The sequence below is a fragment of the Corapipo altera genome, unplaced genomic scaffold, assembly GCF_003945725.1.
Source record: "Corapipo altera isolate COAL_440 unplaced genomic scaffold, ASM394572v1 74, whole genome shotgun sequence".
Lineage (NCBI taxonomy): Eukaryota > Metazoa > Chordata > Aves > Passeriformes > Pipridae > Corapipo > Corapipo altera.
The window spans coordinates 3,058,227-3,073,950 of NW_020884934.1; the positions used below are offsets into that span (position 1 = coordinate 3,058,227).

The 15,724-nt window shown below is 46.4% G+C and overlaps 1 protein-coding gene across 9 annotated transcripts in view; it reads left to right on the forward strand.

Moving 5' to 3' along the window:
* TIAM1 (T cell lymphoma invasion and metastasis 1) overlaps window positions 1-15,724 on the forward strand; it is a 164,342-nt gene that overhangs the window by 111,913 nt on the left and 36,705 nt on the right. For all 9 annotated transcript variants that reach the window (XM_027660024.1, XM_027660023.1, XM_027660031.1 and 6 more), the window contains 5 exons: window positions 936-1,010; window positions 2,013-2,183; window positions 8,046-8,150; window positions 10,192-10,273; window positions 15,082-15,168. In XM_027660024.1, coding sequence (XP_027515825.1) covers window positions 936-1,010; window positions 2,013-2,183; window positions 8,046-8,150; window positions 10,192-10,273; window positions 15,082-15,168 — 520 coding nt within the window. The remainder of the gene's footprint in view (window positions 1-935; window positions 1,011-2,012; window positions 2,184-8,045; window positions 8,151-10,191; window positions 10,274-15,081; window positions 15,169-15,724) is intronic.

Here is a 15,724-nt window from a genome sequence, read left to right on the forward strand (position 1 = left end):
CCCTGCCCCCCTCGCTCCTCACTAAGCACAGGCATGGAAAGGTTCTGTTCCAGGTTAAAGGAAAGTCATACTTGAGAGAGTTGTAGAAAATGTAAAGTTCTGGGGAAGTGGCAGAATGTCTAAATGCAGTGCCTGCACACATTTCCTTTGCGTCCTGCAAAGTGTTGCCCATTGGAAGAAGCAAACTGTAAATCCCTGAGTGGCAGACACCGTCTCCCATCCTGCATGGCCCTGCTTCGTTTTAGCCATGGAATAGTTAACAGCCAAACCAGCAACTTGATCCTCAAGTGGTGCTGATGTGGAGCTGTAAAACTTAACTTTTCAGTTTTAATTACAAGCTTCTGCTGCAGTAAGAACCCTGCTTGCCCATCTGATGGAGTCCTGTGCTGATTTGGGGTGGAGCCCATAAATATTCCTGTTCAGCCGTTCCTCCTGCATGGAGTCCTGTTGATTTTGGCTCTGTGGCTCGTGCTGGGTTACCAGCTCTTATTTCATTAGAGAAGGGTTACACTGACTTGTGGTGCTTGAATGTTTGCTAAGTACGTTTTGGCAGCTGGGTTATTACAAAGCCAGCCAGAAGCAGAGGCCTTCTAATTTCTCATCCTTAGCAGAAGTTCATTCCCACACTTTACAGGTGGGGAAACCAAACACAAAAGGAGATAAAATCAGTCCGGCTTCACCAAGGAAGTCAGAGACAGACCTAAGCAGAAATGCACTCTAATCTTCCAGCACGGTGCCCCATCATCAGCTTGTCTTTCACCTCCCCTTCTCTTTTATCAAGCTGCTGTTTTCCTTCACTGTGTTTGGAGATGAGTGTCTGTGTTTTTCAGTTTGATTTCTCTGTGAGGTGTCAGACAGACTGTTCTCCCCTTAGCCTGTGCTGCAGACGGGGAGTCACCTTTGTGTTTCAAAGCGCATTCACTCTTTCCCCTCAGGTGTTTGGTGAAGGAGTCGACTCAGTAAAGAAGTCCCTGGAAGGGATCTTTGACGACACAGTCCCGGATGGCAAGGTAACCCCAGCTCTCCAGCTGCCTCCTTTGCAGCCAGTCTCCATGCAGGGATTGACTCTGGGATGAGAGAGGAGAGGACCTTCTGTGCTCTGGAGGGCTTGGAGCTTCTCTGGGAGGGTTTGAGCTGGTTGCCCACGACCAAAAGGGCAGCTGGAGGTACCAGACCCAGAGGTCTGTTAGCCAGGGAAATGCCTGCCCACAGGAGGACCTGGATGTCTCTGACTCAGGAAAATGGCTCCTTTTGGTGCCATATGGGGTTGTCATAATTAAGGTTTGGTATGACTATGAAGCACAGGGTTTTCTCTGTTTAGTGCTTCCCTGAGCTTCTGCATTTGCTTCCGTGACTTCCTGCATTTGCAGCCCCACTTGCAGCTACTTTCTCTTTCCCCAGAGAAAGTCAGCTGTAAAACAACCTTAACACAGTGCTGAGGCACATTCTTCATGTAGTGGATATTGGGTTTAGCCACATGAGCCCACTTGCAGTAAACAGGGATTCTGTAGCTCCTATCACTTCCCAGGGATTTATAGCTTGGAGTGCAACTCAGGTGTATAAAAGGCAGTAAATTCAAAATAAATGCTAAGACTTGCTATTTTGCCATTTCCAGGTATAGGAACTGCAGTACCTACAACAGTTTTGTTGGCCTCGGATTGGTTTACCCAGAAACACAGTGCATTTCAGTTTTCAATTTAAATATGTTTTTATCCCTGTTATTTTTTGTTGCATTCCTAGCATTCCCAGCAGCCATAGGGTGAAATCCCAGGAGAAGCACATTACACCAGTGTAGCTGTGTGGGTGGCATGGAAAGGCACACTTTCTTCTGCTCAGGGAAAACTGCAGGTTCCTGCCCAGACAAGCCTTCAGCCTGGGCTTATGAAGAAAACATCTTCTCTCTGAGAGGGCTCTTTGATACAGCACATAATGCTCCTCCTCACACTTGTTATTGATGAAGAGGGAGTTGCGTTTGGCTGGGAGAGTCATCATTGACTTTGTCTGTAATTTAGAGGGAGAAAGAAGTGGCACTGAGCAGTGTCCATCAGCACAACCCCGACTGTGACATTTGGGTTCACGAGTACTTCACGCCCTCGTGGTTCTGCCTGCCCAACAACCAGCCTGCCCTGACCGTCATCCGTCCTGGGGACACCACGAGGGACGTGCTGGAGATGATCTGCAAGGTAAAGGCTGCCAGTGTGCCCTGGAGTGGGGTGAGATACCTGTGACCCTGAGCCCTTTCTGTGGAGCTTCAGCACTGTTCTGTGTTGGGAGATCAGTTCTGTGTTAGATGAAGAACATGAATTATACTGAAATGGCCGTGCTGGGACTGCAGCAGAGAATTTCCTGCAGCTGGAGCTGAGCTTGGCACGGGTGCAGGGACAGGCAGGCTCGGTTTTGCCTTTCCCACTCGGACTGCTGTGCAAGAGCCTCTGAGTGCTTGCACACCCTGGCTGCTGCCTGTCAGGGGCCACCCACCTCTCCAGTGGAGACCAAGCTGTGTGTGGGACCCCCAACACCCTGGCTCCCAGCCTGCTGGACACCCCACACCGTAGCAGTGCAGCCACCTGGCCACCCTGCTGTCCCCACCCCTGCCGCCCCTCCCACGGCCCGTTCCCTCCTCTGCCAGGCGAGTGAGGTGATCTCACCCCTTCCCAGGTGCCAGGGTGGCCTGTTCCCATGTGCCATTCCCCCTTCCTTCCCCTCTGGCTGGCACTGGGGAAAGCAGCAGCACCAGGAGTAGGAGAAGGCGCCTGTGTTTGCTGCCTGCACTGCAGTCAGACTTGCCTCGTGTGGGTGGCAGGAGGGGAGAGAGGAAGGCTTTTATCTGCTTTTGAGTCGGGGGGCGGAAGAAAAACCACCTGGATTTCTCTGCCAGATGAAGTATCAGAGACATTTGGCCATTAAAAAGAGTTACATCTCTAAAGAGTTGGAAACTTTGACAAATTAAATACAGGCTTTCAGATCTGGCAGCTACATAATGTGTGTTTTCTGCTCTGCCTGGGAGCGAGACCCGACTCGTCTCACGTGCTGCTCTGAAAAGTGAGGCTGCTTTGTACAGCAACAACAGCAAAAGAAAAGAAAATATTTATTACTATTGAGAACTTAACTTTGAGAGCTTTTAGAACATGTTGCATGTGCTTCCAAAGAGAGGGAAGGTGAGAGAAAGGCGTTTGTTTCCAGTAATTACACAGTGCACTCATCTCTTTGCCAGGTGTGCTGTTCAAGAGTTTGTGAAAGCTCTGTTTTGTGTTCAGGAAAAGATGACATTTTTGGAGAGAGACATAACAGGGAAGCTGGATGACACATTGTTAGTAATGATTTATTTTTAGGATTTATGTTTTCCCTTGGGTAAGAGCGATTAACTCTGGGGGAGAAGATCCTCAGCTGGAGTAAGCTGGTGTAGCTCCACTCCTTCCAGTAGGTGCCTGCTGAGGATCTGGTATCTCACTGTGTGTTTGTTGTGGTGGGTGGGGGTTTATAAGAAGAAGGGGAGGTGGGTGAGTGTTTTTGAAGAGCTGTTATCTGTTTCTTTCCTTTCTGTAAGAGTTTTCAGCCTGGAAAACACTGATGGATGCCTTCTTTTCTGTAGCATTTAATAATCAATCTCTTTCTTCTGTCTCTTGCATTCAGCTCATTTTTTCCCCTTTAATATCTGATCCACATCATTTCACATCAGTTTGCCATCTGCCATCTGAGAACCAGTCAAGTTCTGGTACAGTAAACATTTCAAGCTCTACATTTCATATAAACCTCTTCATGTTTGTGGATGTGGTTAAATCTATCTGTGCTGTTAAACTGAGCTTGATTATTCTGTTGGAGAACATTAAGTGCACTCAAGTCATTGTAGAAAATGTGTTCTTATGCTAACATTGCTGCTTGTTATTGTACAGCGAGTTAGGCTTTGGAGGATGCTTTGTGACACTTTCATGATTTCAGGATTGGTGGGAGGAGTGTTTAAAGCATATTTTAGAGTGGTATCTCAAAAGATTTCTCCTAAGATTTAACTAATAGCATCACTTGGCAGGCAGGGAAAGTCAGTGTATATGAGTTAAATTGCTTTTCTATGGATGATAGGAAATAGTTGATCCCTCCCAACCTTAAGCATCCTGTGATTCTGTGATAATACAGTGTGAAGGTGTGTATATGTATTACTAACATTTGCATAAAAGTATGTCTTAAAATTGAGTGGAAACTCACACATTGTGTATGGATTTAGGCAGAGCCAGTATGGAGATAATAACAGCAAAAACCAGTACGGAGATAATAACACCAAAAACCAGGAACAGAAGATTACATGGCACTTAGTCCTTTGACTGCATAAAAAGTTGAGAGGCAAGAAAAGGTTTTTTTTCCCTCACAGTTTACATGTTCCAGTAGACCTGCGTGAGGGGCAAGAAGCAGATTCCCCCAAGGTCTCTGGATTTGTGCTCAAAGTCTCTTGAGAAGTTACTTGAGCCTGCTGCTCTGTGAGCTTACTTTGATTTTGAGCTGGTGTTTTCCTGCTGGAAAAGCTTGGGCTGGAATGTAAAGCCAGAGTGGGGTGGCTATTGTGTTTCTGTGTTGCTGAAAGAACATTCCTGTCCCTCTCTTTGACTAGAAGGGAGCCCAAACGGGGGAGCAGTTGGGCTTTGTGTGCCAGCCTATGACGGCACTTGATCCTTTTGAATGACGGCACTTGATCCTTTTGAATCTGATCAAACCCCTGGCTGGAAATTCTTATGCAAGAGCACCTTGGTTAAGCTGTGGGGTTGTGTTTTAAATTGGGTTTGCTGCTTAATTTAGTCCAGACATAGCCAGAGTTATTAGGAGAGAAATAAATAAACCAAGCAGCTTATTTGGACTGCTAAAAGGTATTTTGGGTGGTCTCAAAAGGATATTCATATCATTAAAGCTGCCCTGTTTTTACTCCCACCTTCCCACATATGGATGCAGCTCCTAGCAACAAAAAAGTGGGTTAATGGTTTGGCTTTTAGGGCAGACTGGCTGTGTCCACTTACAGGGACCTTTTCCTTTCACTTCAGTAGAAAATCGTGCCCCTATTTGAGACACTTTAATGTCAAATTCTGAGGTAGACAAAGCCTTGGGGCAGCTGTGAGGATGTCAATTAACTAAATGGGGTGACCCATGGGCTGCACCATCACAGCTTTAACGGTGATGGTTTTCATTCCTGACTTGGGTGGGATTGCAGTGTAGTGCATTGATGGCATCCACCTCAGCTGATGGTGTTTCTTGGAAGAAATGGGTGGCTCAAAATATGTGTTTTATCCCATGGCCTCTCTAGCAGATGCTGTTGCTCTGCCTGGGGTGGCTGAGCTAAGGCAGCTCCTGGCCTGTGCCCAGTGCCTGGAGGCTCCAGACTGGATAAATTCCTGTCCCTCTACAGCAGGTGGTGATTTCTGCCAGCCTGGGGCAGGCTGGAAAGCATCCCTTTGGGTCTCCTCTGCAAGGGAAGGACGTTCAGAGTCGCTGTTGGATGTGACGCGCATACCTGACTGTGGGTGGGGGTCTCTGCCCACCCTGGGCTTTGCTCAGTGCCATGGAGGGGTTGGCACAGCTCTACCTGACCAGCCTGGCCTGATGGGCTCATCCCCACAGCGTGGGCAGCAGGGAAGGGGAGGATTCTGCCCCTCTGCCCCCTCAGGTGAGACCCCCCTGCAGAGCTGCTCCAGCCCTGGGGAACAGCACAGCAAGGACATGGAGCTGCTGGAGAGAGTCCAGGGAGGCACCAAGAGGATCAGAGGGATGGAGCAGCTCTGCTGGGAGGAAAGGCTGGGAGAGTTGGGATTGTTCAGCCTGGAGAAGAGAAGCTTTGGGGTGACCTGATTGTGGCCTTCCAGGACCTGAAGGGAGCCAACAAAACCAGTGGAGAGAGACTATTCAGAAGGGCCTGGAGTGACAGGACAAGAGAGAATGGATTCAAACTGACAGAGGGCAGGGATAGATGGGATATTGGGAAGAAATTCTTCCCTCTGAAGGTGGTGAGGTGCTGGCCCAGAGAACCTATGGCTGCCCCATCCCTGGAAGTGTCCAAGGCCAGGTTGGACAGGGCCTGGAGCAATCTGGGATAGTGGAAGGTGTCCCTGCCCACGGCAGGGGAATGGAATGAGATGATTTTTAAGGTCCCTCCCAACCCAAACCAGTCTGTGATTCCCTGATTCTGTGAAATGCAGCAAATGTACAAGAGCTTTGGCACAGGAGACCCCGAGAAGATGCCCTGTGGTGGCAGCAGGAGCTGCCAGGTTGCCTGGCTCCTTTCTCTGCTACTATGGTTTTTCCACAGAGCATTTTTTTCCCCACTGGTGTTGCTGTAAATGGCTGAAGCGACTTAACAGAGACTTTCAGAGCGACTTAACAGAGACTTCTCCCCCCAGATGTGGGTGTGCAGTCAGTGGGTTTATGTCTCTTCTGTATGTTTTTAAATGGTGTGCAAGGCACTCCTCAGTTTATATCTAAGCTGATCAGAAAGGAATCTAGGACTCCTCTGTGTCATTTCTGAACCCTTAAAGCCAATTCTGCTTCCTTTTAATTTCTGGGGTGCTTGTACATGTGTCAGGAAGAGAGAAAACTAGTGAAACCAGCATTAATCAATGAGCAAAGCACTCAAAATGCTTTCCAGAGAGAAAAAAAAAAAAGAAAAAAGGAGAGAGAGTAAGGGTCTCCTACATTCAGCTGTTTTTCTTTTGGCCCTCGATAGATTTCAGATTCTTTATTTAATTAACTAGGAATTTGCCTGGATTATGGAGGTTATTTCATTTCAGATACTTGATTTCATACAAAGATAATTTGATCTTTGAATAGGAAATACTTGAATGTAGCACTGTACAGTGCAGCAATAGGTCTGGTTTGTTTGGGTTTTTTAATTATTAGTATTGGTAGCTGTTTTTATTCCTGGGCTAATCTAGACTTTCCAAAGCGTTCACCATCCTCTGTTTGCTGAAGGGTCACTCTGGGATCTTTTCCACAGGCCCCTTGGAGTACATTACTCATCACCTGTGATCACTCAGCTGAGTGCTGGTGTATCATCATCTTGGCTTGCACTGGATAATCCAGGCTTTAAAAAAACATGATAAACAGGCAATAACGAAGTTCTTGCATGAATTTTCAGATGAGCCATTGTTGTTAGCACAACCTGGGAAAGGTTGGCAGTTTCTTGCTATAAAATGAGAAGGCTGATGTATAAAAGCATTTAATAATGGGATTTCAGAAGTGACAGTGAGGAGAATTTGCCTCCTGTATGGGTGAATCACTTTGGGGTTTCTCATTAGGTGTAGCCAACAGTTTATGAACTTTGAAAGTAACTTCTGAATGACATCCTTTGTGTTTATCATAATTCTAATGTGTTTTGATTACACACTGCATTAACCTCTGCTTAAATCAAGCTTATTAATCATGCTGAGAAAAGGTCATTAACATCTCCCAGACCAAATGCTCTATCCTCAGCTAATTATAACTAATTCATTAAAATGGTGTGACCTGTTTCCACTGGGATGTAATCCAGGATGCAACTCTTGGCTTCTTTTAGCCCTATAACACCAGTGTTTCCTGGGCTGGTTTGAATTTAGAGGACATGCAGATTTTCTGTTTTTTATTAACCTTGCTTGAAATCTACCACATCCTACTTACACACTATATTATAAAGACACTAAAAAACTCAAACCAAACAGAAAACAGCTTTCCTGCTACATTTTTCTCTGTTAGCAGAACATTTATTTACCTCCTTGTGATTTGAAATATCCTTTTACAGTTTGCTTTTATTCAAAGTGTACTCTGAGGTTTCTGATTATTTCTGGAGTATCCTGGGAGGGAGCAGAACTGCCAGGTCAGCAGGGGCTGCTCAGAGTGCCCTCAACACCCTGCTCAGTTGGGAAATAAATGAATGGATGCTCATTCATGGGGAAGAAGAGGAGGTCCAGGGTCTTATTCAGGTCGTGGTGGAAGGTGGTGCTGGGGCAGTTTTGTGCCTGTGAGGGTCAGGCCACTCTCTGGGAAGGTGATTAAGGCATTTTTTTTCCCCACTGAAGCCTGTTCCCTGTCTCTTGCAGACCCACCAGCTGGATGTCTCTGCTCACTACCTGCGGCTCAAATTCCTCGTGGAGAACCAGCTCCAGTTCTATGTACCAAAGCCAGAGGAGGAGATCTATGAACTGGTAATGCAACCCACTGGGCAAAATTAAATGGCACTTGATAGGACGCTGTTAATTAGTGTTTATCTGGCATTGTGTAACACAGAGTTATGCTTTTTAGCTTGCAATTATGGTGCTTTGCAGACCATAGCAAATTGGCCTACAGTAATCTCTGCAAACATTTCATCTTGCCTTGGTGTTTAGCTTATGTTTGTGCTGTTATGTGTCTGTGTGGGGGAGAGAGAGGAGGAACAGCCACAGGTAATGTGTGAAAGTCACACATTTAAGCTTAACTTCCCTCAAGGTTGTCTTTTCCTGCTGCTCATATTGTCCATGGGGGTTTTAAAGACACAGTGTTGAGGCCTGAGCACTTGTTGTCACAGTCATTTGATTTTTAAAGAGGGGGAAAATACACAAGTTGTTGGATTTTTTTGATTTGGTGGGGTTTTGTGTTCTTTTTTTTGTTGTATTTTTCTTAATGGGAAGGTAAACATGGAGGTTAAAAAGCTCAGGAGTTATGTGTGAGAATATACTTTCTTAATTGCTTCAGTTGGCTGTTTTCATCTCATTCATCTCAAAAGCAGACTTCAAAGGAATTTTGCCATGAGAGATTAAAAAAAAAGACCAAACAGGATTAGTGTCATGCTTTAACTGTGATTTTTACACATGCATGCTGTAAAGCTTTTTAAAGTCCTTTTCACTGGTGGCTGTTTTATTTATAAAAAAGTAAAACTTTGCTGGTTATGGGGGCTTTTGTTCATTTAGCAAAGAAATTCTGGGATTTTCCATTAACACTGTTAACAACAGCAACAAAAAAAAAAGTGTGAGAAAGTGCTAGTGGAGTGCTAAGACTGGGAAGTGAAATAGAGTTGGGAAAAATTAAAACTCAGAGGAGACAGATTTTAGCTTTCCTTGCCTGGGAGGACTTTAGTGACTTGTCTTGTGTTCAGAGGATGTAGGATTGACATAGTTACCACTTATTGTTTGTTCTGGTAAAATGAAATTAACCCCAAAATCAGTCATTGGGACTGTGTAAGTGCTGATAGATGAGTGCTGCAGGATTATGTTTAATGTACTAATATTAAAGCAACACACATTTGTATGTGTGTGCTTGTTTCATGAGAAAGTTGGAGTTACTTCCACGAGCTGTTCTGTAACACCTGATTTTTGCAGCTGAACAGATGTGTAAGTGCTGATAGAAGAAGGAAATAAAATAAAATTGTATTTTTATTAGGGAAACTTAGGTTCCTCTTCTTTTTAAAGGAATGGTTTACATACTTCAGTCCAAGCGCTGATGTCACTTGGTTTCAAAATGTTAATTATTGTGAATTGCTTTTTTTTGACACTCACAGCAGCGTGGAAGCAGAATTAATATTCACCTGTGGGCTCTCATTCACCTGGGGTATGGTTTTTTCTGAAGACAAAGGGGTGGTTTGGTACCTAAGTGCTGAAAGGCAGAGGGAACTGCACCTGGGTGGAGGGGCTTCTGCTTCTGGGCTCTTACCTAAGTGTGAATTTGTGCTGGGCTCCCAGGAAGGATGTTAATGACCATTTCAAAGACTTGGGGGCTTTGTTTGGTTACAAATAAACACTGAGGTGTAAAAGGTGAAATGTCATGCTAAGACATAGTAAATTGTCCTCTGACAATGAGGAAATGTATTTAAGAAACAAAATCTCTTCTTGTGAGTTTAATACTCTTTCATAATTGAATTCATGCAATGTCTTCATTAAAATAATAGAAAAATATTAAATTATCACTACCCATAAATTGGGAAATTGCACTCAAAATGTTACTGACTGAGGGAATTAGATGTACCCTTGCTGTTGTGATGATGGTAGTAAAACACTGCTTCCCTTTCTTTAGCTGTATTCTAACAGCAAAGCTTAGTGATGCTACTGATGCACTTCACACAGGTGGAGAAAAACTGTTTGATAAATAATGACCACGGTGCCTTTTTTCCATCTGTAATTAAAAACTAAAAAGCTGTTCCAAACGATTTCAATTGATGTGTCCTCCCACAGTAACATACTTTTGTGTGTGTGTTTTTGTTTTTCTTCTGTTCAGCTGTACAAAGAGATAGAAATCTGTCAGAAAATCACACAGCACATTCAAATTGAGAAGTCTGATGCATCCTCCGATATTTATGGTGAGTTTCTCCTTGGCTCGTTTTTCTTTTTCTCCCAAGTCAGTTCCAGTGCTATTCACTGATACACCTGAAAGGTCTGCTGAGCACAGAAGGAAGAGCACATCTGATTCCTGAGCCTGCACAGAAAGCATCCACCTGTCCCAGAGCAGAGCAGTTTTATTCGTGGTGCGCCGAGCGCGGCTTTTCCCGGTGCTGGAGCTGGAGGATGTGCAGCTCTCCGACGAGAGCTATGGTGGCAGAAAGGACAAATGTTTGCTTGTTCTTGTAGTTTCTCCAAAACACCACCCACGGAAGGTGTAGGTGGCAAACAGCATCCTCTGCCAGCTGCCACCTCTCACGGGAGTGCCTTCAGGGGGGCCCTGATGTGGGCTTGGCGCTGGGGCTTCGAGCAGTGGCAGCAGAGTGGAGGGCTTCCCACCCCCTCATTCCTGCCACCCTTCCCACCTCCTCACCCTTCCACTTTTTCATCCCTTTAGTCCTTCCACCTTTTCCACCCCTTCACTTCTTCCACCTTTTCCATCCCCTCACTCCTTCCCCCCTTCCCACCTTCTTACTCCTTTTACCTTTTCCACCCCCTCACTCCTTCCGCCTTTTCCAGCCCTTCACTCCTTCCACCCTTCCCACCTTCTTACTCCTTCTACCTTTCCTACCCCTTCACTCCTTCTGCCTTTCCCACCTTTTCATTCCTTTCACCTTTCCCACCCCCTCACTCCTTCCACTTTTCCCACCCCTTCACTTCTTCCGCCTTTCCCACCCCCTCACTCCTTCCACTTTTTCCACCCCCTCACTCCTTCCACTTTTTCCACCCCCTCACTCCTTCCACTTTTTCCACCCCCTCACTCCTTCAACTTTTTCCACTCCCTCCCTCCTTTTGCCTTTTCCACCCTTTCACTCTTTCCACCTTTCCCACCCCCTCACTCTTTCTACCTTTCCCACCCCTTCACTCCTTCCACCCAGCATCATGACAAGGACATTGCTGGGAGTGTCCCTGTGGGTGGGAGGCATCTCGAGGTCTGTGGCTGTCCCAAGACAGGCTTTCCACCTCCTTCCCCATGTGCCAAGGTGGGTTCCTGCCTCACCCCAACATTCCCGAGGCTGGGGGAGCCTGGCCCCAGCCGTCAAGGATGTCCCGTGGACGCCTGGAGCGCCTGACACATCCAACCAATCTGTGCACAAGACATAAAGCAGGGGAAGTCCTCCCTGTGTAATTTCAGCAAAATCTCTCATCTTTATGTAGGTTGTTCATACTCCTTTTAGCTTTCAAGTATTTCAGGTTACAGACCTCCAGCCTGGTGAGTTTGCCCTTTGGTCTGGCAATTACAGTTCTGGGTGTGTTTTAAAGTTATCTCTGCAGCCTACCCTGCAGGAAGCCAATCTACATCTTTTTGCTGTTTATCTAAATATTCTGTTTTAATGACTAGAATAATTCTGAGTCCCCAAACTGCTTATTATGCAGCTGCAGGCCAGTTGAACGCTGAGCTCTGCTACAAAGCAGTGGCTCTGACTGTGGCTTGAATATTGAAGGCCTAAGAAAAAAGTATTAACCAGTGAAGGGACGGCCCCCAGGTTTGATAATTATGTTGTGCCTTAAAGCACTGTGAGTGTTGGGGGTGTTGTAGCATTTCCTGTTTATTTCTTTTTCTTCTTTTTTTTCCAAGTGATAAATGGGAAAGACCGTGAAATGCACTGTCATGTCCTGTGAAATGGGATCAGCCCTGTGAGACGTGGGATGTGGCTGTGCAGTGGCTCTGACCCTGCGGGGAGGGAATGCTAAAAGCACCCTAAAAACCTGGATTTTCTCTCACTGGAAGAAAATAGTGAAACTTACTTTGCCTCTAAATGGCAGAGGAATTTCTGTAGTCTGTTCCTCTTAGAAGCAGTGCTGTGTGTCCATACAGTGACAAGCTGGTGCTGAAATCATGCAATCCTGGAACGGTTTGGGTTGGAAGGGACCTTAAAGGTCGTCTTGTTCCAACACCACATCTCAGGGCAAGCCCACCTGGGAATGTTTTGTAGTGTTTCTACTCCCACCAGTGTGGAGTGTGTGGCCAGTGTTTTGGACCTTGCCAGTGTTGGATCTCTCAGTGGGATGCTGTTGCTGATGCCTGGGCATGTATATTATTGCCTCTTTGGCTGGTACTTTTTCCCTCTTTGCCAAGACTGTACAGGTAGAAATCACGGTGCACCAGCAGTAAGAACCAGTGGTTTGCAGCTCCTCTAAGTCCCAGGAAGGTGCTGGCATGTTTATCAGCAGCTGGCTCTCACAGGGGGCTGAGGGGATTATCTGGAGGCGGATTTGTTCAGGTATTGTGCTGGTTCAGTGAGGCCACGAGCACTCAGAGCTGCAGACTTTTGTTCTCCTGTCATCAAAACTTTGCAGTGAAGAGAAGGCTCTGTCTGGGTCACCACCCATCTCTTCCCACCTGTGTTTCAGAGTCCATGCACAGTTTGATAATAATGTTTTTGGCAGGAATGCCAGCTTATGCAATCGCTGTTGCTTCCACCCACTCCTGCCCTTCCTCCCCTGTGATGCCAGGACACGTGTTTGTGTGGAGCCCCTGTGGAATTGAGCCAGATGGAAACTCTGCATTCCTACTATACATGTGTATATACAAACTGCACACACATATATACACACACACACACACTTGGCTGAGGTGTTTCTCATCTGGGTGGTAGCAAAAGCACTGGCACTGCTGTGAGACAGACGTGCTGCTGCTGCAAATTGTGTTTGAGATCCAGCCATTGCCACAACTGTGGAAATAAAACATTTATCCTTCCCCATCTCTCATCCCTTAAAGCTGAGCACAACATGTTTAATTGCTCCTTACACCCTTTCTGCCAGGAATAACTGCTCAGGATTTATGGGTAGGACTGGGGGATGAATTAAGAAGCAACTACACGTGCATTTAAACCTGATAGATTGAAGGAGGCAGAGGTCTGATCACAGAGGAATCATAGAATCACAGAATGGTTTGGGTTGGAAGGGTCCTTTAAAGCTTAGCCAGTCCCACCCCCCACCAAGGGCAGGGGCACCTTCCACTATCCCAGGTTGCTCCAAGCCCCGTCCAACCTGGCCTCGAACATTCCAGGGGTAGGGCAGCCACAGCTTCTCTGGGCAACCTGTGCCAGGGCCTCACCACCCTCTGAGGGAAGAATTTCTTCCTAATATCCCATCTAACCCTGCCCTCTGTCAGTTTGAAGCCATTCCCCCTTGTCCTGTCTCTCCAGGCCCTTGGAAATGCCTCTTTCCATCTTTCTTGTGGGCTCCCTTCAGGTCCTTGAAGGCTGCAATTAGGTCACCTTCTCTTTCTCCAGGCTGAACAATCCCAACTCCCTCAGCCTTTCCCCATAGGAGAGGTGGAGCTTGGGACTGCTTGGGCATTCTGATCTCACAGTTAAGCCCCAGTGAGCTGCAGCTCAGCCTGGTTTTTTACCTGTGTGGTGTTTGGCTTCACACCAGCATTTCAGTTGCAGAAGGGTGGTGGTATTGGGAACTGATCATTTGAGCTGACTCAAACTGCTGTCTTGGGCATGCTCTGCTATGCTTCTGGATAAGGGTTTTCCAGGTAGGCTTTGTGGTGATGACAGCCAGTAACTACTATATTTTACAGCTGCTCTTTTAGTTGAGGGGTTTTCTTTCTGCCAAAGCTGGAGTGTTGAGTGAGCTTCACAAATTTCATTTGATTCAGCCTGAGGAGCTCACATGCAGGTTCCAAGTAGCTCAGTAAGTCATGGAAGGCCATATGCTTCTCACTTCTAGGCTGCCACGTTCTTCCCCCTCTTTTCTTCTTCCCTTTTTTTTATATGATGGATAAAAAAATAACTCTCAGCCATAAGGATTAACTTGAAGGGAATCCTAAGGTCAGAATAGGCTCCCAGTACATCTGCACCTCTTGGCTGGTGGCTGATTCCATGTCAAACAAGAGACTCCCCCCAGAGGTTTGTAAATGTTTTTCTAGTCAGAAGAAGAGAGAGCAAATGGTTGCCTGCACTCATTCAGGGAGCAGTGAAGTTTCAGAAAGGCAAATGTTCTGCTTTAGATAACTCTCAACAGTAAATAAACAACCCACATTTAACCAGGCTCCTTGTATTTCCTTTACACGTTGTTATCTTACAGTGTCACACACAAATGGCAGGAAAGTTACCCAAACAAAATGTAACAGTACCATTTGCTCTGTTTAAATTAAGGCTGTGTCAGTACTTCCACTATAAGGCTGTTCTGTGGGTCTCTTGTGTAGCACAAAATGTGCACTGAGCTGAGACTTGGCAAAAAACAGCTTGTGCCATAAGCAGCTGAAAATAAAGGGGAAAAGAGAAAGTAGCATTTTTACCAACTTGTCCAGCCCAGGAATCTGAAAAAGTAGAAGTCAGCCCTGTGCTTTAGCAGGAGGTGGTGTGCCTTGTCTGAGTTCAGGGTGGCACATCAGCCAGAGCTCTCCCGTTCCCAGCTGCTGTCGGTGTGTGTCCCAAACCACAGCTCTGTGCAGCTTTTGTCTGCAGACACCAAAACTTCCTGAAGAGACCTTTTGTGGTGACAGAATTGGAAGTCTGTTCCAATGTTTTGCAGCTGTGGTATCCTCAAATGAGGCTGTAGTTGATTTATATATAAACTCAGAAATTCAGTTCAGGTTTTTTGTTCAAGCCGCTTTCATTGTTTGACTTTCCCGTAATGTCTACAAAGATTTAAGGGAAAGGGGAAGGGAGGGATTCCCGACTGCTCGCTGCAGGGAAGCACAGCCTGCTCTGTAGTGTCTCTGGTTGTTAGGACAGGCTTTTCCTCACCAGCTGTCTGGGTATCTTCCCAGGTTTCTCTCTGTCCTCCGTGGAAGAAGAAGGGATTCGTCGGCTCTACGTGAACGGCGTCAAGGAGACAGGCCTAGCTTTCAAAAAAGGTAAAACACTTTCCAAAGTGGTTTTGTTACTGTTGGTTTAATCCTGGTGTAGACCATGAGCTTGTAGGAATGGGAGCTTTACAAACACACCAAGGGTCCCAGTCCAAAAGCAAATAGGGACTTCTGGGAAGAACCTTTGGTGCTGGATACAGGGCTGTCCTGCTCTTGGGATCAGCTGTGCTGTGCACGGTCACCCTCTCAGTTTGGAGTTGCTGTGTGTGTAGCGGGGTCAGCGTGTCCCTTCCAGCCAGAAAGAGGAGCAGAGGCCCTCTCAAGTGAGACACTGCAGCATGAACAAATACAGTAGAAGCATCACAGTGCTCCCAGTGATTGGGATTGCTGCCTCTGGTTCTGCTTCCAGCCTTTGCAGTAAGCATGGCCACGCTTGGACCAGAAGCCAGCAGGGATAACTGGGCTGCCAGCTTATCCTGCGATAGAGCAGGATATGGTTTAGCTGCATTTTATCCAAGCTGAGGCCAGCCCTGACACTGCCATGCCCTCACTACTTTTCCCATTCATTGCCATTCCCGATGTGCCCGTGCTGCTGCATGGGCTG